Genomic DNA, 26,959 nt, shown 5'->3' with positions numbered 1-26,959 from the left:
TTGTGTAATGTACAATAGGCCTGGAAAGTTGGTAAAAGTGGATTTCTGTTAAGTGAATCATGTTTTCTGATTTGGAGAGTACAGTCTGTGGAGACAAGTTTCAGCTTAGACTCCCCATGAAAGCACTTAAATAAATCCAGTCTATTAAAAATCTTGGAAAAGTGAAGGGATAACTTTTTAAAAATTATTATTATTATTTTTTTGCCATGCCATGTGGGATCTTAGTTTTTGGCCACGCTGTGCAGCATTTGAAATTTAGTTCCCTGACCAGGGATCAAACCCATGCCTCCTGCATTGGGAGTGAAGAGTCTTAACCACTGGACAATCAGGGAAATTGCTGAGAGGATAGCTTTTGATAGGACTTTAATAGTCAGAATAAAATATACAAACCCCATGAAACCAATACTTGACATTTGAATCTTAAGGAGGGCGTGGCTTTGTCACACTTTTTTGTCCATTTTTTCCCTTCTCGGGACTCCTCAGCCCCAAGAAAGTGAGGAGAATCCTGCTGCAAACCTGGATAGTCAGTTGAGGCATAAGCCTTCCTCTCCCCCCCTCTTCCTCTGTCTGCTTCTGCCATTTGTAGTACTGTCTGCAACGTGCAGTTCACGCACACGGTGACAAAATTATGAATGTCATGGTGTCCCAAAGTTTGTCTGTCTTGTTCAGAATTTGTTCTCATAATCAAGCACAGTTCAGCGTGGATAGTTGGTGCTCAGGACATGTTATTAAATCAATGAAATTCCTGTGCAGTGAACAGTGTGACCTCCAGGTGTCCCCTAGGCCACCCACACCAATTTCCAAAGTTAAGACTGAGCAGTGACTGTTCAGTAGATGTCAGCATCCATAAGGTACTGGGTCCTCATTAAAAAAAAGTAAAGAAATTTAAATGGTTCTTTTATTGCAAGTACTGATCTGATTTTTTTTTAAACTTCATTTGTTAATAGTTCTCCCATTTAAATAGCTGTACATTTTGGTGGTTTTTAGTATATTCGCAGAGTTGTGCAGCTACCCCCACAGTCCATTTTAGAACACCTCATCATTCCAGAAAGAGGCTCCATATACCCATAATGGTAAATCCCTGATCCCTCCCCACCCAACAGCTGGCAGCCACTCTCGTTCTCCTTTCTGTCTCTGGGGATTTGCCTCTTCTGGACATTTCACACAATTCATGTGGATGGACTCTTGCAACGCGTGGTCCTTGCGTTTGGCCTCTTTCGCTTCAGCATGATGTGTTCAGGTGCCGCCATCTGGTAGCCGTGTCAGTCTGAGAACATTCCCAAAGCTGTGTTTCTCCTGGTTAGATCCAGGAGATCCCTTTGGAGCTGGGAAGAACTGTGGAGATGGATTTAGTCTGGCGTACCCTGATTTTAGAGATGAAGTTAAAACGTTTATCACTCGGAACAATGTTCTTTAGTCATTAAGTCTTGCCAGACTCTGTCAACCCCATGGACTGTGGCTCGCCAGGCTCCTCTGTCCATGGGATTCTCCAGGCAAGAATACTGGAGTGGGTAGCTATTCCCTTCTCCAGAGGATCTTCTTGACCCAGGGATCGAACCTGCGTCTCCTGTATTGCAGGAGGATTCTTTACTGCTGAACCACCAGTGTATTAGTCCTTAACGTTTCCTACTACCTCCCAAATTCACTTTTGTGTTGGGAAAGAGGGAAGGGGAGGGAGGAGAAGACTCTACTTCCTGTGCTTGGTTCTGGCATTTGACCCTGCGGGGCTGGGCTTTGAGTATTCTTGGGACACTGTGCCTGAGTCTGGCTCACATATGCCCCACCGCCGTAGAATCTGTGAAGTACAGTGTGCACGCAGCAGAGTGTTTATTGATCATGCCTTTGTAGCCTAAGTTTTTACCTCAGAGACTTACCTGCCATTTCCTGGAATCCTTTTGAAGGGCGGAGGACACGGATTTGATGGCAGCCTGCACAATGACTTGTGTTTCTGGAGCTCAAACCTTGGAAGCTGTGTTCCAGCGCCCCCTAGTGCCAGCTCTGGGGATTGTCCTCTGGGTCCCTGCTTCCTGCAGGAGGTGCTGTTTCCTGTGGCTGCACCGGATCCCTGGAGAGCCAGCAGTGGGCCACGCAGGCGACTGGCAAACGCCTTTCCTTCTCCTCACCTCTCCTGGGCTGAGGCTGTGTCTTTGCTTTTCCTTTAGCAGGAACACTGGTATTTCCAGTTTGGCCTGTGCCTTTCACAGGCTGTACAGCCCTAGGCCCCAGAGGGCCTTCTGGAGTCTTCTGGTAACCCAGAGCGGCCACGCCCTGGCGCTGGGCTGCAGTGAAGTGTCTTGTTTCCACCCTAGCTGTACTGAGGGCTTGCCCCTTTTCCTGATGTGTGTTTGTGCATATATTTTTCATGTCCTCTCTAGAAAGGATCAGAAAATAATCAGACGGGAACAGTAGGAGTTCTGAAGGCCTGAGCTGGGGTCACTGGAAGGGAGGGGAAGTGGAGCTTTATTCTGGTTGAGAGGACCCCTCCACCCCCAGGCCCCTTCCCAGAGAGGGGACAGGGCGGCTCAGCGCCCTGTGCTGTGTCCCGACCCCCATGGCCTTCCCACGCCCCCACCACAGCTGGAAGCAGAGCATCTGTGATTGCTTTCTTGTTCCTCCTCTTGACTCCAGTATTCATTCAACTCTGGTGGGCCTGGCTTCATCCTCAGGGATCTGCCTCACTTGACGACGATGCCAACATTTCTGTAGTGCTCTGTGGTCCACGGAGGGCTCACAGTGCCCTTGCCTGGGTGCCTGAGCGTGCTGGCCCCCTGCAGGCTTGGCAGGGATGGGGAAAGTGGGGTTGCACTTCCTCCCTTGCCAGCCTCACAGTCGTGAGTTTCAGCTCTCGCTGCTCCCGCAGGACAAACGAATGCATGTGGCCGGTGCCATTTTCTTCCCCACTAGATTGTAAATCCTGTGAAATCAGGCACTGACTCATTTTCATCTTGTTTTTTTTAAAACCAAACACCTACCGTATTTTTCTGTAAAAACAAACTTTAAAATATACTTATTAATTCTCCAGAGGAAGGAAAATGTTTCACACATGTATAAGAAGAGGGTAGGTAAAAATTTTCCTCACAGCTGAGTGTTTTCAGTTTTAGTTTAAAAACAACCCCACAAGCTCTTTATTTGGAAATAATTTCAAATTTATAAAAATTGCAGAAGTACAAAGAGCCCCCATTTGATTTTTTATTCAGATTGACCATTTAGGGTTGAACCTCACTTAATCATTGGGGTGTGTTTAAGTTCTCTCCCTCTTTACACAGATACCTGTACAAACTCACAAACACACGAAAATACAGACACATTTTCTCTTATCCTTTGAGGTTTGAGGGTGGGTTACATGCAATGGGACCCTTTAGCCTTTTTGTCTGCTTGAATGTGTATTTCCCACGAATATTCTCTTAAAGTAATCGCAGTAGGACAGCTATCACGTCCATGTGTTGACATGGACACAGTATCTTTTTCTAACCCACTGTTCATATTCTGGACTTGTCAGTTGACCCTATGTTCTCCTTTTATAGCATTTCCACTCCAGGGGAGGATCCAGCATAGGGTCCGATGTTGCATTTAGTTGTCCTGTCTCTTTAGCTTCCTGTCATCTGGAACTTTTCCACAGCCTTTTGTGACATTGAGTTTTTGGAAGAGTACAATCCTGCCCCTGCTTTTTGGTAACATTCTTCATTTTGCCAAACATCTGAAACAGTTTGTGATTGAAAATTAGGAAAATTTTTGGGATTGGTGAGACTGGAACATTTTAATGGAAGTTGGCTGCCCTGAATTTCTGTGATAAAAACTCTTTGGTGTCACAAGACTTGTGGTGCTTCAGCCTTTAGTCAGATACAGTTTTAGTTAAACAGTTGTCACTAAAATTCAGGGCAGTGTAATTTATGTCCACTCACTGGGGTTTGCAGTTGAATAAATACTTGGGTTTTTCTATGCTTTTGTAGTTTTAACTTCATAATTTAACTTTTCTTCCTAATTTATTTAAGCTAAATTCTACTTTACAAGCAATACTTCTATTTGCCTTTTTGAAACAGTGTGGATAAAAAACACTTCTCCATAGTGATGCTTCCTGTGATTATTTGTAACTGATGTAGATGATTTTGAAAAGCACTGAAATGATAGCCTGCAAATTTATGTGGGGTATTATATTTTATTATGTCACTTCACTTCAGTGTTTTGAGTGGTTGCCAAAGAGACATTAGTTTCTTTGCCCATGAAAGAAATACTTACTGTTTTTTCACATGTTTTGTGATGGCAGGAAATTGTGTTTTATTCTGAAGTCTCCCTTACTTGAGACTTGAGTGACTTTGTGCAACTCAGATTGGGACTTGGCGCTAGCCTCTTAGCAGCCCCTTCTGTAAGCTCAGTCGCAAAACTGACATGACTGTTCTTTAGATTGTTGAAGTGTGTTAACTACTGACTTTCAAAAACTCATGTATTTTAAGGATTGAAAATAGGTCTGATTAGGGCAGAGAATGTGATTTATGTGTATTTTTATGGAGTTTATTGATATATGTGAGCTGATGTTAAGGGAATTTAACATAACTCTAACATGAGTTCAGAGCAGCTCTGGCTAGCCATTTGTCAAGTGTTAAATGATACTTTAGCATTGCATAGTTGATAGTTAGCGGTTGCTTATGGTGACATTTTTGGATTAAATGTTTTCATCAAGTCCTAATCTGTTGTCAAGGAGATCATGAAACATAAGTACAAACACAGCTTCTGCAAAATGGGTATATGAATAGTTGTACAGTGATTCAATAGCATTGACTTTACAGTTAATCTTTTGAATAATGTATTTTTGCATGGTTCAGAATTAAGAACTCTGAAAAGATATATCCTAAAACATCTCACTCTCCATTCCACGACCTCCACTGACTTTCCCTCCTTCCAATATCTGTTGCTTTTTAAAAATCACTTTTTGGCTGTGCTGAGTCTTGGTTGCTGTGTGTGGATTTTTCTCTAGTTGAAGCAAGCAGGATCTAGAGTGCTGGCTCAGTAGTTGTGATGTCTGGGCTTAGTTGCTCCTTGGCATGTGGAATCTTCCTGGGCTAGGGATTGAACTTGTGTCCCCTGCATTGGCAGGTGGACTTCTCACCACCGAGCCACCAGGTTAGTCCTGGTATTGATCTGTCTTTGGTTGGTGGTTTAGTCGTGAAGTCATATCTGACTCTTTGCGACCCCATGGACTGTAGCCTGCCAGGCTCCTCTGTCCATGGAATTTTCCTGACAAGAACATTTACTTCTCCAGGGGATCTTCCTGATCCAGGGATTAAACCCGAGTCTCCTGCGTTGCTGATGAATTCTTTACCGAGGAGCCACCAGGGAAACCCCTATCTTTATGCAAATACAAATCAGTATTTCTATTTTCCTGCCTCCCCCCCCCCCCGCCCTTTTTAAATCCGAAGAATGTTTTCTTAATTTAACAGTGTTGGAGATTTCTCCCTTTACACGCTCCTTCCATCTGGAAGGCTGCACCAAGAACTTAGTTCCCAGTGGAGGTGCAGAGTCCTAACCCCTGGACTGCCAGGGAATCTTCCTGCCCTTCCTGGTACCCTCACCAGTGAGTTTTATAGTCAGATTAAAGGTGTGGATCTGTGGAGAATTTATTGACATGAAGTTGTAATGAGAAAGCACACTTAAAATCTGTAGCAGATTTTTCCAAATAATACTTTAAAAACAAAAAATTAAGTACAATTGAAAATAATAGGAGAAAAAGTTTTCCCCTGGGGTCTAAGCATTTACTCACCTTCTGTGATGGCCCACACTCTGTCTGTAGAGTGTGCTTCCCTCTGGATCTGAATAAATCCACTTCTTACCTTTCACTTTGTCTCTCACTGAATTCTTTCTGTGATGAGACATCAAGAACGCAAGCTAAAGCATCTCCAGCTCATCGTCAACACTGTTGCAGTTGTTGTTGCGCACAAACAAACTTTGTGCTGTTTCTTTGCGACAACTTTTGGGCATTAACAACTGGTTGGGAAACTTCCTTGGGAGGGATAACATCTCAAATCAAGGACGTGCGCTCATCTTCTCCTGCGAGAACTCCAAAATTACAACTTGCTGCTGAACAACCATCAACAGGAGAATATTGGATCCCACCAAAAAAGATACCCCATATCCAAGGGCAAAGGAGAAGCCCCGGCAAGACGGTAGGAGGGGCGAAATTGTGTTTAGAATCAAACTCCATATCTGCCAGGGATGCTCGGAGGGCTCAGACAAAACCTTGTGCACTCCAGGAGACCCTGCAGAGACTGAGCCAGACCTGCCTTTGAGTGTTTGAGTGTCTCCTGTGGAGGTACCGGTCAGCAGTGGCCTGCTGCAGGGACAGGGGCTCTGGGTGCAGCAGTCCTGGGTGGTGTGACATAAGCCCTCTTGTAGGAGGTTGCCATTAACCCCACCTTAGAGCTGCTAAGCAGACGACCCACAAACTGCAGAACAATTATACCAGATAAATTCTCCCACTGTTAAGAAGTTCTGTGACCCACAACAGATTTCCCAACCTGGGGGTTTGGCAAAGGGATTGAGAACCCCTAGAGAGTTGGACACGACTGAGCGACTTCACTTTCACTTTTCCCTTTCATGCACTGGAGAAGGAAATGGCAACCCACTCCAGTATTCTTGCCTGGAGAATCCCAGGGATGGCGGAGCCTGGTGGGCTGCCGTCTATGGGGTCGCACAGAGTCGGACATGACTGAAGCGACTTAGCAGCAGCAGCAGCAGCAGCAGCAGGGAATTTGACTTTGGAGGCCAGTGGGATTTGACTACAAAACTTACACAGGACTGGGGAAACAGACTCTTGGAGGGCACAAACAAAACCTTGTGCGCACCAGGACCCGGGAGAACGGAGCAGATTCCCCATGGGGACCGAGCCAGACTTGTCTGTGAGCATCCAGGAGTCTCCAAAGGTGAGGTGTTGGTTGGGGGCAAACAACAGGGAGGGAACACAGCCCTGCCCATCAACAGAAAATTGGATTAAAGATTTACGGAGCATGGCCCCGCCCATCAGAACAAGACCCAGTTTCCCTCACAGTCTGTTTCTCCCATCAGGAAGTTTCCATAAGCCTCTTATCCTTATCCCTCAGAGGGCAGACAGAATGAAAGCCACAATCACAGAAAACTAATCAAACTGATCACATGGACCATAGCCTTGTCTAACTCTGAAACTGTGAGCCGTGCCATGTAGGGCCACCCAAGATGGATGGATTATGGTGGAGAGTTCTGATAAAATGTGGTCCAGTGGAGAAGGGAATGGCAAACCACTTCAGTATTCTTGCCTTGAAAACCCCATGAACAGTATGAAAAGGCAAAAAGATAGGACACTGAAAGATGTCTCCAGATCAGTAGATACCCAATATGCTGCTAGAGAAGCGTGGAGAAATAACACCAGAAAGAATGAAGAGACAGAGCCAAAATGAAAACAACGCCCTGTTGTGGATGTGACTGGTGATGGAAGTAAAGTCCGATGGTGTAAAGATCAATGTTGCATAGGAACCTGGAATGTTAGGTCCATGAATCAAGGTAAATTGGAAGTGGTCAAACAGGAGATGGCAAGAGTGAACATTGACATTTTAGGAATCACAGAGCTAAAATGGACTGGAATGGGTGAATTTAACTCAGATGACCATTATATCTACTACTGTGGGTAGGAATCCCGTAGAAGAAATGGAGTAGCCATTATAGTCAACAAGAAGGTCCGAAATGCAGTCAGTACTTGGGTACAATCTCAAAATGATCTCTGTTCGTTTCCAAGGCAAACCATTCAATATCACAGTAATCCAAGTAATCCCCAGTTACGCTGAAGAAGCTGAAGTTGAACGGTTCTGTGAAGACCTACAAGACTTTCTAGAACTAACACCCGAAAAAGATGTCCTTTTCATTGTAGGGGACTGGAATGCCAAAGTAGGAAGTCAAGAGATACCTGGAGTAATAGGCAAATTTGACCTTGGAGTACAAAATGAAGCGAGGCAAAAGGCTAAGAGTTTTGCCAAGAGATTGCACTGGTCTTAGCAAGCACCCTCTTCCAACAACTCAAGAGAAAACTCTACACATGGACATCACCAGATGGTCAATACCGAAATCAGATTGATTATATTCTTTGCAGCCAAAGATGTAGACGCTCTATACAGTCAGCGAAAACAAGACTGGGAGCTGACTGTGGCTCAGATCATGAACTCCTTACTGCCAAATTCAGACTTCAGTTGAAAAAGTAGGGAAAACCGCTAGACCATTCAGGTATGACCTAAGTCAAATCCCTTACCATTATACAGGAAGTGACAAATAGAGTCAAGGGATTGGATCTTATAGACAGAGTGCCTGAAGAACTATGGACGGTTTGTAACGTTGTACAGGAGGCAGTGATCAAGACCATCCCCAAGAAAAAGAAATGCAAAAAGGAAAAATGGCTGTGTGAGGAGGCCTTACAAATAACTGTGAAAAGAAGAGATGCGAAAGGCAAAGGAGAAAAGAAAAGATATACCCATTTGAATGCAGAGTTCCAAAGAATAGCAAGGAGAGATAAGAAAGCCTTACTCCGGGATCAGTGCAAAGAAACAGAGGAAAACAATAGAATGGGAAAGACTAGCGATCTCTTAAAAAAAATTAATGATACCAAGGGAACATTTCATGCAAAGATGGGCACAATAAAGGACAGAAATGGTATGGACCTAACAGAAGGAGAAAGTGTTAAAAGGAGGTGGCAAGAACACACAGAAGAACTATACAAAAAAGATCTTCATGACCCAGATAACCACGATGGTGTGATCACTCACCTAGAGGCAGACATCCTGGGATGTGAAGTCAAGTGGGCCTTAGGAAGCATCACTACGAACAAAGCTCATGGAGATTGTAATGGAATTCCAGTTGAGCTATTTCAAATCCTAAAAGATGGTGCTGTGAAAGTGCTGCACTCAATATGCCAGCAAATTTGGAAAACTCATCAGTGGCTACAGGACTGGAAAAGGGTAGTTTTCATTCCAATCCCAAAGAAAGGCAGTGCCAAAGAATGATGAAACTACTGCACAATTGCACTCATCTCACAAGCTAGCAAAGTAATGCTCAAAATTCTCCCAGCCAGGCTTCAACAGTACGTGACCCCTAAACTGCCAGATGTTCAAGCTGGTTTTAGAAAAGGCAGAGGAACCAGAGATCAAATTGCCAACATCCACTGGATCATTGAAAAAGCAAGAGAGTTCCAGAAAAACATCTACCTCCACTTTATTGACTACGCCAAAGCCTTTGACTGTGTGGATCACAACAAACTGTGGAAAATTCTTAAAGAGATGGGAATACCAGACCACCTTAACTGCCTCCTGGGAAATCTGTATGCAGGTCAGGAAGCAACAGTTAGAACTGGACATGGAACAACAGACTGGTTCCAAATAGGGAAAGGAGTACGTCAAGGTTGTACACTGTCACCCTGCTTGTTTAACTGATATGCAGAGTACATGATGCGAAATGCCAGGCTGGGTGAAGCACAAGCTGGAATCAAGATTGCTTGGAGAAATATCAATAATCTCAGATATGCAGATGACACCATCGTTACGGCAGAAAGCGGAGGAGAACTAAAGAGCCTCTTGAGAGTGAAAAAGTTGGCTTAAAGCTCAACATTCAGAAAACTAAGATCATGGCATCTGGTCCCATCACTTCATGGCAAATAGATGGGTATACAATGGAAACAGTGAGAGACATTATTTTCTTGGGCTCCAAAAAGACATTGTTTTCTTGGGCTCCAGATGGTGACTGCAGCCATGAAATTAAAAGGTGCTTGCTCCTTGGAAGAAAAGTTATGACCAACCTAGACAGCATATTCGGAGAAGGCAATGGCACCCGACTCCAGTACTCTTGCCTGGAAAATCCCATGGACGGAGGAGCCTGGTGGGCTACAGTCCATGGGGTCACTAGGAGTCGGACACGACTGAGCGACTTCACTTCCACTTTTCCCTTTCATGCACTGGAGAAGGAAATGGCAACCCACTCCAATATTCTTGCCTGGAGAATCCCAGGGACGGCAGAGCCTGGTGGGCTGCCATCTATGGGATCGCACAGAGTCGGACACGGCTGAAGCGACTTAGCAGCAGCAGTAGCAGCAGATAGCATATTAAAAAGCAGAGACATTACTTTGCCAACAAAGGTCCGTCTAGTCAAAATATGGTTTTTCCAGTAGTCATATATGGTTGTGAGAGTTAGACTATAAAGAAAGCCGAGTGCTGAAGAATTGATTCTTTTGACCTGTGGTGTTGGAGAACACTCTTGAGAATCTGTTGGACTGCAAGGAGATCCAACCAGTCCATCCTAAAGAAAATCAGTCCTGAATATTCATTGGAAGGACTGATGTTGAAGCTGAAACTGCAATACTTTGGCCACTTGATGGGAAGAACTGACTCATTGGAAAAGACCCTGATGCTGAGAAAGATTGAAGGCGGGAGGAAAAGGGGACGACAGAGGATGAGATGGTTGCATAATATCACCGACTCAATGGACATGAGTTTGAGCAAGCTCTGGGAGTTGGTGATGGACAGGGAAGCCTGGCGTGCTGCAGTCCTTGGGTCACAAAGTGTCAGACATGACTGAGCGGTTGAAGTGTTGCATTCTGATGGTTGAACATGAAGTTTGTTGCAGTAGACTGGTAGAAGGCTTGCTGGGTCACGGTTCCTCCCCTTCCTCTTCATTGACAAGATTTTATTGAATCATTTGAAATTTTACTTCTCTTACTGGATTGACCAATTTCTGTTTTTTTTTTTTTTTTTTTTTAAAGACTTTAGATTGTATGGAAACTCAAATAAGAAAGTGTACATAGAAGTGTGATTTCATTTATTTTTATCTTTCCAAGAGAAATCCAGCCTGAGGAGAAAAACTTAGCAATCCTGTAAGAACATTCACTTCTTATCCTAATGTGTCTTCCCACATTGTGAATTAAAGTAGCTGCTCAGAAGGTAGAGTGGATCTCTCTTACGTGGACAACATTCCTGTTGTTGGTATTGAATAAAGCAACATGAGTCTTCCTTCATGTTTGTGTTGGGCTTCACATCTACAGTATCGATCATCTTTTGGATCGTACTTGTTTGTTACTGCTGTTGTATCTCTTGAATGCATTTTCTGGAATTCTTAAGCAGCCCACCTCTACCCATCCCAAGTGTGTATGAGAGTCAGAGAATTATTTTGCCTTTTGCACTTGAGTAGTAAACTATAGAATAGAATTCTATGAAGACAAAAAGAAATACTTTTTTTCTTGGAACTTTCAAAGCATTGCTGTCTTGCTGTATTGATCTTGTTGGTTCTTTAAGATCTTCTGTTGAGTTTGTAAATTTAGTAATTTAAATTTAATAATCCTTTGATTTCTTTGTATACTTCCTTGTTCTCTCTTCCTTTTTTTTCTTGACAGTCTGCTTATTTTACCTGCTAGAATTTCTTTCAGGATACAGATTAGAATGTTAACTTCTTTTCTGTTTCCTGTGTTTTGTTTACGCAGATTCATTTTTCCCTATTTTAATAGTAACCCTCTTTATTGCTGTTTATTGCCCCCTCTCATGTCTTTTGATTTTTTGTTGTCCATTCATATTCAAGAACTGAAATCATTAGTATTTTGGTGGGTATGTTTCCTAGGCACATTGGAAGTTTACTGTTTCTCTTAACAGTCTTTCCCTGTGAACCTCCCCTGACAAAGTTCCCTCGTGCCTTTTTGTAATGATTCCTTCCCCCGACCTTGAAGCCACGGATGTTTTCTGTCCTTACAGCTTGTGGCCTTGTAAGTCTGATGCTTCACTTAGTGTGATGCTTTAGAGAGTCATTGATTAGTAGTTCATCATGTTCACGTATCATGTCCGCCTCTTGATATACATTTGGATTCTTTTCAGTTTCTGGTGGTTATGAGTACAGTTGCTGTAAATTTCAGCATGCAGGTTTTTCTTTTGTGTGTGTGTGGACATTGTTCTTCATTACTCTTTGGTAAGTGCTTAGGAGTAGGCTTGTTGGGTTGTGTGGTAAGTAAACTTTATAAGGAACTGCAAAACTTTTTTTTTTTTCCTGAGTTGCTGTGCCTTTTTGCATCCCTAGTTGCTTCACATTCTTGCTGGCAGTTGGTATTGTCTAGAACATTTTCTCCCATCATAAAACTCATCATTTTGATTTTCTTCCATAAAATCCTAAGGTTTTATCTAAACTTAAAGATCTCTCTGCAGTGGGACTGTAAAGGAGCACCAGACAGCACTGTCTGCTTACTGGAGAAGGTCTTGGGGGTTCTGGCGGATAATTTATAAGATTGATGTAACACTTTTTTCTGTGTGATTTGTGTATTTTATGTGACCTGTGATTCTTTTTTTCTTCAGTATATTTTTGGAGATTTTAGCCCTGATGAATTCAATCAGTTCTTTGTGACTCCTCGCGCTTCAGTTGAGGTAAGACAAAATTTTGTTTTATTGAGTGCGTGCATAGATTTAATTGATGGTTATGTTTTAGATGTTTTTTTTTTTTGATTTATGCCTTTTAATTAGGAATTCCAATGTACAGAAAAGTGTGGAGGCTAACATGAAAAAATGACCCACCCATTGGATTTGACTACTGTTAACATTTTGCTATACTTGTAAATAGCAAAACATTACAGAGACAGTTGAAGCTTCCATTGTATCCTCTCATTCCTCTTCTTCCCCAGAAATACTGAAACTCTGCCCAAAACGCACAGTACGTTTTGCTTTCTGGCTGTGATTTGCACCTCTTACTGTGCATGTATATACTGTTTATTGTTTTGTGCAGTTAAAAATGTCTCATCAGGGGCTTCCCCGGGGGCTCAGTAGTAAAGAATCTGCCTGCAATGCAGGAGATGTGGGTTTGATCCCTGGGTCAGGAAGATTCCCCTAGAGAAGGAAATGGCAACCCACTCTAGTATTCTTGCCTGAGAAATCCCATGGACAGAGGAGCCTGGTGGGCTACAGTCCATGGGGTCGCAAAAGAGACCTGACTTGTGACTAAACAACAGCAACAAAGTGGTTTCATACTGTATTCATCATTTTGTAGTTTGTTTAAGTTAAATATTCTTTAGATTTATTTGGACATTTTGTTCTTGTTCTTTGATTTTAATTGTTAAATTTTATTTTTTTGGCTGTGCCCTGTGGATCTTAGATCCCTGAGCAGGGAATGAACTTGGGTGCCCACAGCAGTGAAAGTGCAGAGTCCTAACCACTGAATTGCCAAGAAATTCCCCGTTAACTGTTAAATACTGAACTTAGCCCTTTTCATGTTGAGAGGGACGATCTCGGTCTTCGGTTCTTCCACTATGACAGAAGTGTGACAGTAATCTTGTTTTGTCATGTCTCCTCATGCTCCTCTGTGAGTTTCTCCAAGAAATATTCCTAGGAATGGAATTTTGGTGCCCTGCAAGGAATAAGCATCTTCAGTGCATCTGCTTTCTAAGTGGTTTTAACAGTCTGCATTCCCATCACTAGTGCATGAGAGTTTTTGTTGTTGTTCAGTCACTCAGTCATGTCCAGGTGTTTGCAACCCCATGGACTGCAGCACACCAGGCCTCCCTGTCCCTTACCATCTCCCAAAGTTTGCCCAAGTTTATGTCCATTGCATCGGTGATGCCATCCAGCCACTCATCCTCTGACACCCTCTTCTTCTGCCCTTGATCTTTCCCAGCATCAGGGACTTTTCCACTTTTCTATTGAGGCAGCTGTTTTCATCAGATGAACAAAATACTGGAGCTTCAACTTCAGCATCAGTCCTTCCAACCAGTATTCAGGGTTGATTTTCCTTAAGATTGACTGGTTTGATCTCCTTATTGTCCAAGAGACTTTCAGGATCTTCTCCAGCACCACAGTTTGAAGGCATCAGTTCTTTGGTGTCCTGCCTTCTTTACGGTCCAGTTCTCACAACTCTACAGGACCACTGGGAAGACCATAACCTTAACTATATGGATCTTTTAGATCCCATTAAAAAGAAAAATTTTTGATAATTCCCAGTATGCTGTGCTCAGATGTTCCAATTGTGTCCAGCTTTTTTTGACCCCATGGACTATAGCCTGCTAGGCTCCTCTGTCCATGAGATTTCCCAGGCAAGAATACTGGAGTGGGCTGCCATTTCCTTCTCCAGGGAATCGTCTCAACCCAGGGATCGAACCTGTGTCTCTTATGTAAGGTTCTTGCATTGACACTTGGATTCTTTACCACTAGTGTCTCCTGGGAAGCCCCATTCTCAGTATAGACATACTTAAAATTTTTGTTAATCTGATGGAGTAAGTGGGTTTTTATCGTTTTAATTTACGTCTTCCAGATTACAAACATTTGAGCACCATTACATTACTTTCATATGTCCATTGGCAGTGTAGATTTCTCCTTCTGTTAATTACCTGTTCTATATCTTTTGTCCATATTTTTATCAAATGGCTTGTCTTTTTCTTATTGATTTATAGGGTTAATAATCTTTGGGAGTACATTTTAAAGTTTTAATGTCATGTATTTTTTTTCCTCATAGTTTGTCGATTTTTTTTACTATCTTGTAAGAAATTTTTTCCCTCCCTGAGGTCATAAAGACATTTAAAAAGTTTTTAAAGGTTTTGTTTTCACTTTGGTATGTAATAAAACTTGAGATTGTGGTGTTGAGTGTGTGTGTGTATGGGTGTGTGGGTGTGGGTGGTGGGGATCTAACCCCTCACCCCATAGCAGTAGCAAAAAGATTTAAAAATATTACCTTCTTATTGAAGGTCCTGAGTATTGAGCTCACAATATGGTAGCACTGTTTTCAGAGTAAGTTGGTTTGGTTTTGTATCTAATAAAAGTAAATTTCAGCTTTTTCTGTTGCTCAGTTTCTTTTTGTGTGTGAGATTTTATATTTTTCCTTAAAAAATTCTCTATTCTTATAAGTAATTATATAGTTAAAGAGAGAACTTTGAACAATTCTTGCAGTTTTATTCTGCTGCATTTTTATTGTACCCAGTTACCACAAAGGGGTATCTTAGAGGTGATGGAGGTTTGCTGCATTACAGGCACCAGATGCAGTGTATAGAGTGAAAAAAAAATACACACGTTTTCTGTGCCTGAACTCATTCTGGCATTCAGTAATTCCCAGTCATGCTCTTACCAGGTTAGTAAACCAGGTTAGTAAACCAAAGTAAGTGTTTTAAACACACTTAACAGAAAACAGCAGTATTTCCCTGGGGCCTGCCAGGGGCTCTGTTTTCAGATCCTGGCTCTCCTGCTCTCCAGATGGTGTGTAAGTACAGTGTGATTTCAAAAAACAAGACTTGGAGTGCCTTACAGCTTAGATTTTTATCACCAGGGGGCACCCTAGTGTCATCAGTGCAGTAAAAGCTGTGTCTGGGAGTTTGCTGTGTTCTGTGATTGCAGAGGGATGTCATCCTGATTTGTGGCTTCCGCAGACACACGGTTTTGCTCCATGTGTCCACGCTGGTGGTGGAGGCTGGGGTCAAGGTGGGCGCCTTGGAGTGGTGGGTGGGATGGTCCTGCACTTCAGGCTCAAGTGCAGCCCGCCTGGGCACACAGTGCTTTGCCCTGATGAATGCTGGAGTGCCCCTGTGTGGTGGGGATATGCGCTGCTGTCAAGTCCAGAAAGTGGTCAGTTCCTTTTGTTTTCGTGGGCTTCCCTGGTGGCTCAGACCTTGAAGAATCTGCTGGCAATGCAGGAGACTGGGGTTCAATCCCTTGGTTGGGAGGATCCTCTGGAGAAGGAAATGGCAACCCACTCCAGTATTCTTGCCTGGAGAATCCCCATGGACAGAGGAGCCTAGTAGGCTACCGTCCATGGGGTCACTAAGAGTGGGACACAACTGAGCGACTAACAGGTTTGTTTTCTTAGCTTCTTATTTGTCATTAATTCTCTCAGGAGAGTACTTGGAGTGATAAGCTTTTATCTTTGAGGCTGTTGCATTGACTCACTAAGAGTTAATAGGAAATCAACTGAAGCAGTAGTTCTGAGACAGTTGTGGGCGGGAGAGTCTCCTGGGTGCCTCTGAACATGCCAAACCCCGGGACCCCATCCAGGCCCCAGGCTGTTGTACTGTTTGTGCTATAGTGTGCGGGCTTTGAGAAGTGCTGTGGCAGAAGCTGTTTTAGGCTATAATCCTTTTGTTCTTTTGTTCTGCCTTCAGATAGCAATTATCTGTCCACTTATCTTACCCCTTTCCATTCTAAACTTTCTCATTTCAAACATAGCCATTTGAAACATTCCAGCTCCTAAGTATTATGGAATAGCTAGGAGGGAAAAAAATTGGCATATTCATAATACCTTCCTGCATTTTACAGAGAGCCCAGACACTCACCATTTTGCTGTCTCTCTCCCAAACAAGGAATGTGATTGCCAGCTGTTAATCCAGTTATTTAAGGCTCCCTGTTAAAAAGAGAGCCGTGATTCTCAGGCTTTTCTTTCCCAGCTGCTTTGTTCACTGTCCCCAGGCTTGGTTCCTGCCTATGGCTGAGTGGACGTGTAGTGATGGTGAACAACATGTGCAGATGGTCACGAAGACTCTGTACTCGTCAATGGACAAAGACAAGCGTTTATAGTATTTGATGTGCATTCTGCAACTCCTGTGAAACAGAGGGTGTGTCGTGAGCCTTTTGTAGCTGATTGACATGTCCATTGGAGCCCATTTTTTATTTTCTACCTCAATTTTGGATCTATTTAATAACAATCAATATTGGAAAGGTTTCTAATGGTGTTTTAAAATGAAGATGTTTAATCTTGTCTCCCCATCTGTGTTGTTTTGTTAAAAATAATGTTATGAGAAGTTGCATGGATAAATAGCCTTTTAATGAGGGTTGCTTTTAGCATGTGTTGAACTTTAACAGTTTGTTGAGTTAAACTCTGTTTTCCACTTCCCTGGGCAGCTTCCTCCGTACGGCGGGACAGTTCTGTGTGGCGCACAGGCTGCTGGTGACCTCCCCGACGGTAAGCCCTGCCCTCTGCTCCCCGGCTTCCTTCCTTTCCCTTCCTGCTTGATGATTTTGCTGTAAACTCCAGTAGCTTTAATCACCGAACCACTTTGGCTAATGAATTAAAGTTTATTCTGTGCTTCAGAATGCCAGACCTCCAAGGGTGAGTTTTGGAAATAATTGATCATTTCTGTTTGTTTCGTAAGGATCCTCTGGCACAAGTGTACCCTTCACAGCCAAGGCTCTCTGTGCGGGTTCTGGAGTGGGCTCTCTGTTGAGTGCACCGGCTGTTGGGCCCAGAGCTGGCAAGTCTCTGAGTACGTGCTTTCCACCTGGCTCAGTGACAGCTCGTTTCTCTTGTCCTGAGTTTGCGGTTATGTCCACACCTGTCATCAAGGCTCTTGGGAATTCAGGTGACCTCTTCACCTCCTGTCTTGTTATGACTGAGTAGCTGGCTGTCTCTGTCCCAGACACTGAGCTGATCACTGGAGGTGATGCTTACTGAGTTGCAGCCCTCTCATATATGTTACAGTGTCACTAACAGTAGGGCCCTCTCATCTTGCTGGCTGCCATTGCATGTGTCAAACCTGTCTAGACTGCTTTTCAGTTTGCATCTTGCTCAAGGTCCTCGCTGGCCTTGGAGAAGCTGGAAGCTGAACCTTTTCTTTGAGAGCAGTGATTTGGTTCCCTGTTTCTATAGCATTGTCAGAAAGGGTTTTATTATAATTTAGATTTAAATATAAACCTTGCAGAGACCATGTAAACTTTTTATCTACAGACAAATGAGAAAGTGATTTTATCTAAAATTATTAGCAGCTTTATAAGAAACATAAGGTAGAGGACAGTTCTAATGATGACTTAGGCGAGGATAAAATAAGAGATGCCAGAGGGACCCAGACACCCTTGCCGGGCCTCCCAGCCTCTGGAGCCCCTTTGTTATCTGTGGGTTGAGGTGCTCCCTGACTTCCAGTACTTGGCGCATAGCCGCTGTTTGCTCGGGCTCACAGATGTCTCGCTGTTTTCCCTGCTCTCAGAGCCCTGGTCCAGGTCGTGCCTTACCATCCTCCCAGGGGCTTCCAGACAAAGGCTCCACCCCCTCTCAGACCCCCAGTGTCGCAGCGCCTCTCCCCTCTGCTCCATTCCCTCCTCCTCGCTCTCACCACGTCCCCCACCTGCTCCAGGCTGGCATCCCTGCTCAGTTATGCTTCTTGGCTCTTTTTCTCCGTTCTCCCCTCTCTCCTCTCAAGTCTGTCTTTTAATCTGCCAAAAACACAGCTGCTCACACTGAGAGAGACCAGCTTAAAGACCCCCTTTCCCCAAGGCCTTTTCTATCCTGCTCTGTTATTTTTATTTCTCCTACAATGCCAGCTCACTGTCCAGTAGTCAGTGAATCTGCCTCCCTGTTGAGGCTGAGTTCAGCTGTGGGTGGCACAGACCGTAGCTCATCCGTTTCTGTGTGCAGCAGCTGCACGGTACAGTGTCTGCAGTGTTGTAAACCTTCAGGATGGTTTTGGATGAGCGCTTTAGAGTGATTTATTCTGGCACTTCCCACCACAGCTGGCTCTGCACGCTCTAGGTGGGGGCTCCTAGCGCAGCCTTTTTAAGTTAGTCCCCAAAGCGGGGAGTAGCCTTACTCCTCTCCCCTCCCCCATCCAGTTATCCTTCGAGCTCCTCTGACCTCTGTAGTTTCTGATCCAAATAGATCTCTTTTTGTGTGTGTGTGTTGAGCATTCTATTTTTTAAATTTATTTATTTTTATTTGAAGGATAATTACAATATCGTGTTGGTTTCTGCCACACATCAACACGAACCTACCTCCCACCTCTCACCCCATCCCACCCCTCTAGGTTGTCACAGGGCCCCGGTTTGAGCTCCCTGAGTCATACAACAAATTCTTGTAAAGCTGTAGAGGCTTGTCGTTTCCATCTTTGATGTCTGTCTCCCTATAGATGTAATCCCCTGAGGCAGGGATCTTGCCTTACTAATCTCTGTACCCTTCCCCCTTGATAATAAACACTTTGCACATGACTGAGAGCTCTGTGATTGTTGACTTGACTCACTATGAGCTGATTGGAGAAGTCAGCTGAGGAAGCCACTTAAGCAGTGGTTCTCAGACAGACGTGGGCATGAGCATCTCCTGGGTGCCTCTGAGTATCTCGGACCTCAGGACCCCATCCGGGCACCCCAGGCCACTGTACTGTGAGTGCTGCAGTGCACAGGCTTTGAGAGTGCCGTGTTATGGTGTAATTGTTGTGTTTGAGCTAATTTTCCTTGCCCCAACAAATCCCCTGCCTGATGATCCTCACGAGCTTACAGGCCTTCTACCACTTTTCCAGCCCGACAGGTTGGGCCTTGTCTTGACTTCTCTGTCCTGGAGTGCAGTGCATGTGTGTGTCCACAACCCGTGTTCCTGCATAAGAAAAGGAACGGAACTGTTCTGGGTAGGACTCAGCCTTTCAGGGATGTGGTCAGACTGTCCACAGTCTGGTAAATGTTTTGGTAACAACTGTAGCATATCAGAATGGTTTCATTAATATCACGTCACATTCTGGAGTGTTGTATATTACGATAAGATTAATGATTGCAATGTGGAACGCACTGTGTCTGTTGGAAATAACCAAACTCTGCACAGGCTGCATGGTACAGCACATACTAACTTCACTGTGACTCCCGATGCACGTCCCAGTCTGAACTGTGGCCTCCTTGCTTCACCTCCATCCGTCTTGGTCCACAGAGCAGCTCTGCATCCTCTCAGCCTCACTGGATGGAGCTCCCTGGAAGCAAACTGGACAGCTCACTTTTAGGGATAATGGAGAAATAAATTTCCTTTGGTGATTGTTTTCAAAATAAGGAAACCATGAATCAGTGCTCAGGGGCCAGAGGATTGAAATTGTCCTCTTGGTATCTCTATAGATGGTTAGCTGTAACCATCATCATGTTCTTTTTTCAGGAATGTTTTGCTGTTGGGCTGGTGTATTCTCCCCACTCCCAGGGTGTGTGATATCAAAACCAAATGGAGAATTAGAAAACTATTTAGGGCCCTGGCCCCTCTGTGGGGCTGTTTTTTCTCCTCTAAAAACACTTCCAAAGTAAAATATATTGTTTTCTGAGTAGAATATGATTATTTTGGTACTGTGATTTTCTTTTTTTTTCCTTGAAATAAACGCCTTGAGAAAAAGTGGGCCTCTTGGGCTAGACTTGAGAAATCTTCAGTTATGCATGAAAAATAAAAAGCACATATCCTTTCCTAACTTCAAAATGTGTAACTATTTCATCAGATATAAGGTGACATTGGTGTTTAGCTTCTGTTAAGAAACTCAGTTGATTCTGAAACTCACCCTAATTTTCGAGATGTGATCTGTGAAAAAAATGTCCATCTTAAATAGATAGAATATGTGAATTGTTGTCAGTGGGGAAGAGGTATTAAAGGATTTCAAGGAGATTTTTAAAGGTTTGCAGTCCTAACTTTATCTTTTGGGATTTTTGGAAGCACCTTCCTTACCCATGAAGTTAATTCAGTATGAATTAATTTAGGAGAAGTCACAGGCACTCATGCAAGGCCATTTTTGGGCTTCAGTTAAGGTTGTTAATAGAAGAGTCTGGGAAATGGATAATTTGAAAGAGTGCTTTTGTATAATTCATACTTTTTGAATTATTGGACAAATTAGAGAAACCATATATATATATAATATATATAGAGAGAGAGTGCGAGCAAGCAGTGGTTTTCAAGTCCCCAGGTTGGTCATCTTGATTTTTAAAAATTAAGTTTTCCAAAATGTATATGCCCTAGTCTTAGGTATAAAATAAACTAGTGAAATCAGGTTGCATTGAGGGACATGTTCAGACAGGCAGAATAGCATTTGTTTCCTATTCATAGTTTCATTTTAATTTCTACCTTAACTACCCTGCGTGGAAAATGGATACCAGCTTCTGTATTTCATATCTCCAAATTAAATATAATTTTGTGGTTATTATTTCAGCAAATTACTTATTAAGCACAGAAATTAAATGTTATAGCTTTGTTAATTACTGCAAGACTTTTAAGATTTCAGTTTCAAAAAGAAATAATTACTGAGACTTTTATAAGTTGTATAGCTGTGTTCTTAACTAGTGGGATATTTACTGATCATTTTCTTTCTAAACAGGACACGACTATCAGAGAATTGAATTTGGTGTTAATGAAGTAATTGAACCCAATGACACTTTGCCGAGAACTCCCAACTACAGTATTTCAAGCACATTGAATCCTCAGGCCCCTGAATTTATCCTTAGCTGCACAACTTCCAAAAAGCTCCCTGATGACATTGATAAAGAAGTGAACTACACCTCCGCTGACTGCCAGTACCCGGGCCCTGCCCTTGCCCTGGATGGCGGCTCTCATGCCGAGGCAGAAGCTTTAGAGAACGATGGTGTTTCAGGTGGTCTTGGACAAAGGGAGCGTAAAAAGAAGAAAAAACGTCCCCCTGGATATTATAGTTACTTGAAAGACGGTGGCGAGGGTGGACCTTCGGCGGAAGCCCTGGTCAATGGCCACGCCAGCCCAGCAGTCCCCAACAGTGTAGGCGCCGAGGACGCAGACTTGATGGGGGATGTGCCCATGGAAGGGACCCCCCGGACTTGGGGCAGCCCTCAGGACGCCACAGACTTCGTCAGCGACGCCGGGCCAGCTGAGGCTTTCCCCGGAGCCCTGGATGGCGGGGCCAGGACTGCAGCGCAGCCCGAGGGCCGCCCCGGGCCTGATTCGGAGGCCTCCCACCCCTCTGCCGAGGCCGGCAGGGACGCCCTGTGGAGGACAGCTTCGGCTCAGCCCTCCATGGGGACTGACACTACTGAGAACCTTGGAGTCACTAACGGGCAAATACTTGAATCCTTGGGTGAGGGCACAGCTGCCAACGGGGTGGAGTTGCACACCGTGGAGAGCTCGGACTTGGACCCCGCCAAGGCCGAGAGTGCCCCACCTCCTGCGGATGCCCCGGCCTCCGCAGCGGGCACTGTGCCCGCCAGTCAGCCTGCCAAGTCGTGGGCCAGTCTTTTTCATGATTCTAAGCCCTCTTCCTCTTCCTCGCCTGTGGTTTCTGTGGAAACTAAGTATTCCCCTCCCACCACGTCTCCCGTGGTCTCTGAAAAGCAGGCGGAAGTCAAGGAAGGGCTGGTTCCAGTTTCAGAGGATCCTGTAGCCGTAAAGATTGCAGGTATATTTCAAAAGATACAGGTCTGAGGCCAAGATGGGAGCAGACAGTCTGCACTGTTACCCAGAGCAATAGCAGATTACCTGTGTGTTCAGACGAATTTCTGAATGATACCTGTGCCTTATGTGTCACTAAAAGTAAAATGACATATGAGCAGAATGGGGTGGGGAGGGATATCTTACTTTTACGTTAAATGGAAAATCCATGTCCGTTATCAGTCATTTTCTGTTGACAGATTACATTTCCACATCTTGCCTTCTGACTAGTTGTGCTCCCTTGTATGACTAATGGATAGCCCTGTTTGTGTTCCAGTTATTACGACCTCAGGGTCGTAATCCTTGAGGATTCTACTCACTTTGGAGTTATTTCTTAGGCTATAAGAAAGTATTGTTGTTGTTTTTTTTTTTCTTTTTAATGCCTATTTTGGATTGAGTAAATGGATTTTATTCACTTCTAGCACACCAAGGCCAACTCTTGACTGGAAGAGAAAAACTGCAAGAGTTTGGCCTGAGGTTAATGTTGCATTTCATATGCTAAGGCTCAAAAAGTAGGGCCAGTTCACAATAAAACTGTAAAGCCTCATGGCTTGTGTTTCTAAAGTTAAGGTGGGAAGTCAGAAGCAGGAGCATGTACGTTTTTACACGTGACTAAGAAGCTGGGGCTGTTCTTCAGGATTCATTATCCAGGGAGTTTACCGGTAGCCAGCACTTCAGGTTCTTACCCCATTAGCCTAGTTAAAATGAACTGTCTTTTTTTTAGTTCATTGGCTGCACTGGGTGTTTGTTGCTTGTTGCTGCGTGAGATTTTTCTAGTTGCGGCGAGCAGGGGCTACTGTCTAGATGTGGTGATCGTGCTTCTTATTTTGGTGGCTTCTCTTGTTGCAGAGCACGGGCTCTATAGTGAGTGCTTGGTGGCTCAGACGGTAAAGCATCTGCCTGCAATGAGGGAGACCCGGGTTTGATCCCTGGTTTGGGATGATCCCCTGGAGAAGGAAATGGCAACCAGCTCCAGTATTCTTGCCTGGAAAATTCCATGGATGGAAGAGCCTGGTAGACTACAGTCCATGGGGTCACAGAGTCGGACATGACTGAACGACTTCACTTTCTTCCTTTCTTTCTTTTAGTAGTTGTGATGCATGAACTTAATTGCTCTGAGGCATGTTGAACCTTCCTGGATCAGAGATCAAACCCATGTCCCCTGCATTGGCAGCAGATTCTTAACCACTGGATCACCAGGGAAGTTCTGAACTGTCTTTATTTAGGCTTTAGTATTTGCTGGTTTAACATTTTGGCATACCTGACAGCATTTTGTACCAGGATGAGGGTGAAAGCAGTAGTGAGATGCAAAATGTATACTCTTTTACGAATGGTCAGAATTCCATCAAATATAAAACACATCCTTTTGTTGGTAGTAAGATGACAGCAAGCAATACTTGAAGAAGTTTCTAAGTGAACATTTTATTCCTTATACAAAATATATTATTTTGAACAATCTAGGTGTCTGGATTTCTCTTAAAATGAGAAATTAATTGATAGATGCATCAGCATTTTGGACTTTTAAATTGATAACTTTTAAGTTATTTGGGTGAATTTTTTATTGTAACTTTTAAAGCATGTTCATTGCAAGGGAAAGCTGTAAGAGTCAAGGGAGAACAGTAACAGCCTTTGTGTAGATCATTAAGTTAAACGTCATTCTTAACCTGTAGTGGGAGATGCATGGTGTGATGCTTTTAAAAGCGGACATTCTAAGTTTAAAGTCAGAGTGAAACTGAAAGTCGCTCAATCGTGTCCGACTCGTAGCGACCCCTTGGAATTCTCCAGGCCAGAATACTGGAGTGGGTAGTCGTTCCCTTCTCCAGGGATCTTCCCAACCCAGGGATCGAACCCAGGTCTTGCACATTGCAGGCTGATTCTTTACCAGCTGAGCACCAGGGAAGCCCTTAAAGTCAGAAGGCATTGTCATTATGTTCCTAAAATTGCTTCACAAAGGGTGGTGGTGGTTTAGTTGCTAAGTTGTATCTGACTCTTTTGTGACTCCATGGACCGTAACTGGCTAGGCTCTTCTGTCCATGGGATTTCCCAGACAAGACTACTGAAGTTGGTTGCTATTTCCTTCTCCAGCAGACCTTCCTGAGGGAGTCCTGTGTTGTAGGTGGTCTCCTGCATTGCAGGCAGACGCTTTATTGCCCAGCCACTGGGAAAGCCCACTTCACAAGGAAAACCTCCATTCCTGGGAAATTTCCTCAACCTTTATTTAAAAGAAGAAAGAAAAGATTCATTTTAAATGTTTTAAAGTATTCTAGTCAAATAACTTTAAATGTGGTTTGATACATAGTTTGCTGTGTATGTTAAAATCTAGTTGACTTGCTAAAATCTGAGGGTAAACTACTCTCTAGAACATTGTGAGGAAATTCCCTGGTGGTCCGGTGGTTAGGACTCGACGCTTTCACTGGGCCAGAACCTAGGTTCAAGTCCTGGTTGGGAAACTAAGATCCTGCAAGCCATGCAGCTCCTCCAAAAGGGAAATAAAATAGAGCGACACTGGGGGCTCTTAGTTATTTGTATTCGTGCAGAGTATTGCTACAGTCTAATAACTTTTGAATTGATGGTCCCCCATTACCTTCCTCGGAGAAGGCAATGGCACCCCACTCCAGTACTCTTGCCTGGAAAATCCCATGGACGGAGGAGCCTGGTAGGCTGCTGTCCATGGGGTTGCTAAGAGTCGGACACGACTGAGCGACTTCACTTTCACTTTTCCCTTTCATACATTGGAGAAGGAAATGGCAACCCACTCCAGTGTTCTTGCCTGGGGAATCCCAGGGATGGGGGAGCCTGGTGGGCTGCCGTCTATGGGGTCGCACAGAGTCGGACACGACGGAAGCAACTTGGCAGCAGCAGCAGCAGCATTACCTTCCCCCAAGATTTATTTTTTTAACCCTGTTTTTGATTAGGTCAGTTATAAAAATGTTTTCATTATCTGAGCAAAAGTGTGGTTCCTTTTAAAACGTTTCATTCTTGTGAGCCTGGTTATTGAACCTTAGAAATACAGAATGTAGTTGCTGACAGTTTTCAGTATTTCTTGAAAAATAATGCAGTGATAGTCACACTGAGTAACTGTTGGAATCACACTGAGCTTAGGTAAAGTAGATTGTTTAGAATTTTTCTCCCTTTTGTCGTATTCCCCTCCTGAGAGGTTTATTTGATAAAAATGAAAAGTTATATTGAGGTTGTTGTAGGTCATATCACTACCACAGACTTAGCTTTAATGGTAGGCCCACTTACTTGAAGCAGCATTTAACTGTGTGAAATTCTAGCTCCATTAAAAGATCTGTTGATGTTGACTGTCACAGAATTTGACTTGAATTAACATCTAAGCGGTTGTGCTGAGAGAGTAATTTTTATGTGTATCATTTTATTAAATTTGGGAAAGAAACAGGAGGGAACAACAGTTTGAATAAATTTATTCTCTTTTGAGTTCTTAAAAGGATATCAATATCCACAGGCCAATTTTTGACCCCAGGGTCCTTTATTTTGGTGTCTGCATTTCTGGATCATGTATCTTCCCTGTCATTATGTCTGTGCTTAATGAATGCCAGGTAGTTTTGTATAACCACAAGTGAAATGTAACGCAGACAGATCAACTGTAAACAGAGAATAATAGTCACACCCAGCATTTTGGAGTGAAATATAGCCAGATTTCAGTTACTCACAGTTTATTTATTCATTACTGCATTGCATTCTGCTTTTACGTTCTTTGGTGGCAAGGCCATCTTCATGGTGTCATTTGTCAACATTTTGTTCCATTCGCCGTTTTTCTTAGTGTAAACTCTGATTTAAGCAGGAGATGGAAGGGAAAAGCACTTTCCCATCCTGGTGGGAAGCATGAACCTGCACAGGAGGCCTGCAGAGGCTTGGGGGGAGGCTTCTGTGTTTCAGGAAGTAGTTTATGTCAGTCTGAGAGGGAGTATATGCCCTTTTTCAGTAGGAATAACTGAGCCAGGAGATGAGAAAAAGGAACATGAAAATCTAAATTCTTATATCTTGTATTGAAACTAATTGTGAAACCTGAGGCACACGCCCATGTTGAGAGTGAGTGTGGCAGTACAAGCAGAGGGGACAGCCTCAGCTGGTGCTCCCTCCAGAGCCTGGAGTGGAACATACCCTGGTGAGTGATGAACATTAAACTCTTCCTCGGCTTTTACTGGGGATCACTTGTCCTCTTCTAAACCTGAATTATATCAAATGCTTTCAGATCACACATAGAGTTATTTCATTCTTTATGTTTTGCTTTCAAAACTATGCACCAGTGTATTCTGTTTTAAAGGCGTGTAAGTAATGGTGGCAAGGAGAGAAACCAGGCCGAATGCCCAAATAGGAGCAAGAATTCTGGTCTCAGAGAACTATGTAAACTGAGGTCTTAGACAGCTGAAAAACATAATGTTCTGTGCGATATTGAGGCTCTAGTCAGGCCATTATTAATTTTAGTAAAACACACTTAATAGATGATTTTACACTATTTTAGACCTAAAAATTGTCACTGGAGAGAGCAATAAAATCACTACAAATTGGATCTGCTCAGAAAAATGAATTCCTGGATCTGTATTTATCTTAAACAATATATCCCGATTGAGTTTGCTTTGGTAGTTTATAAATCAAATCTATATTTCTCCTGTCCTTGGGAAATAATTTCTCCAAGGGTTTTCATTCTCTTCAAATTCTCCCAAGTAGCCCAGGCAGTGACCATGCAGCAGGCCCTGAGTGGTGGAGGTCCAGCACCTATGTGCAGACTCAAACGTGGGTTAAGAGTTCAGTTCGCGTCTGACTTGACAGGTGTATGTCCTTGCAGGTATTTCTGTTCTGTATCCTTTATAGACCTCCTATA

At 43.5% G+C, this 26,959-nt stretch overlaps 1 protein-coding gene across 1 annotated transcript in view; it reads left to right on the top strand.

Moving 5' to 3' along the window:
* USP10 (ubiquitin specific peptidase 10) overlaps nucleotides 1-26,959 on the top strand; it is a 63,945-nt gene that overhangs the window by 18,482 nt on the left and 18,504 nt on the right. The window contains exons 2-4 of the mRNA XM_081511488.1: nucleotides 12,333-12,401; nucleotides 16,845-16,905; nucleotides 21,035-22,081. Coding sequence (XP_081367614.1) covers nucleotides 12,333-12,401; nucleotides 16,845-16,905; nucleotides 21,035-22,081 — 1,177 coding nt within the window. The remainder of the gene's footprint in view (nucleotides 1-12,332; nucleotides 12,402-16,844; nucleotides 16,906-21,034; nucleotides 22,082-26,959) is intronic.

Source organism: Giraffa tippelskirchi, chromosome 7, assembly GCF_054371585.1.
Source record: "Giraffa tippelskirchi isolate mGirTip1 chromosome 7, T2T-mGirTip1v1.2.pri, whole genome shotgun sequence".
NCBI lineage: Eukaryota > Metazoa > Chordata > Mammalia > Artiodactyla > Giraffidae > Giraffa > Giraffa tippelskirchi.
This window is presented reverse-complemented; position numbering and strand designations above follow the sequence as displayed.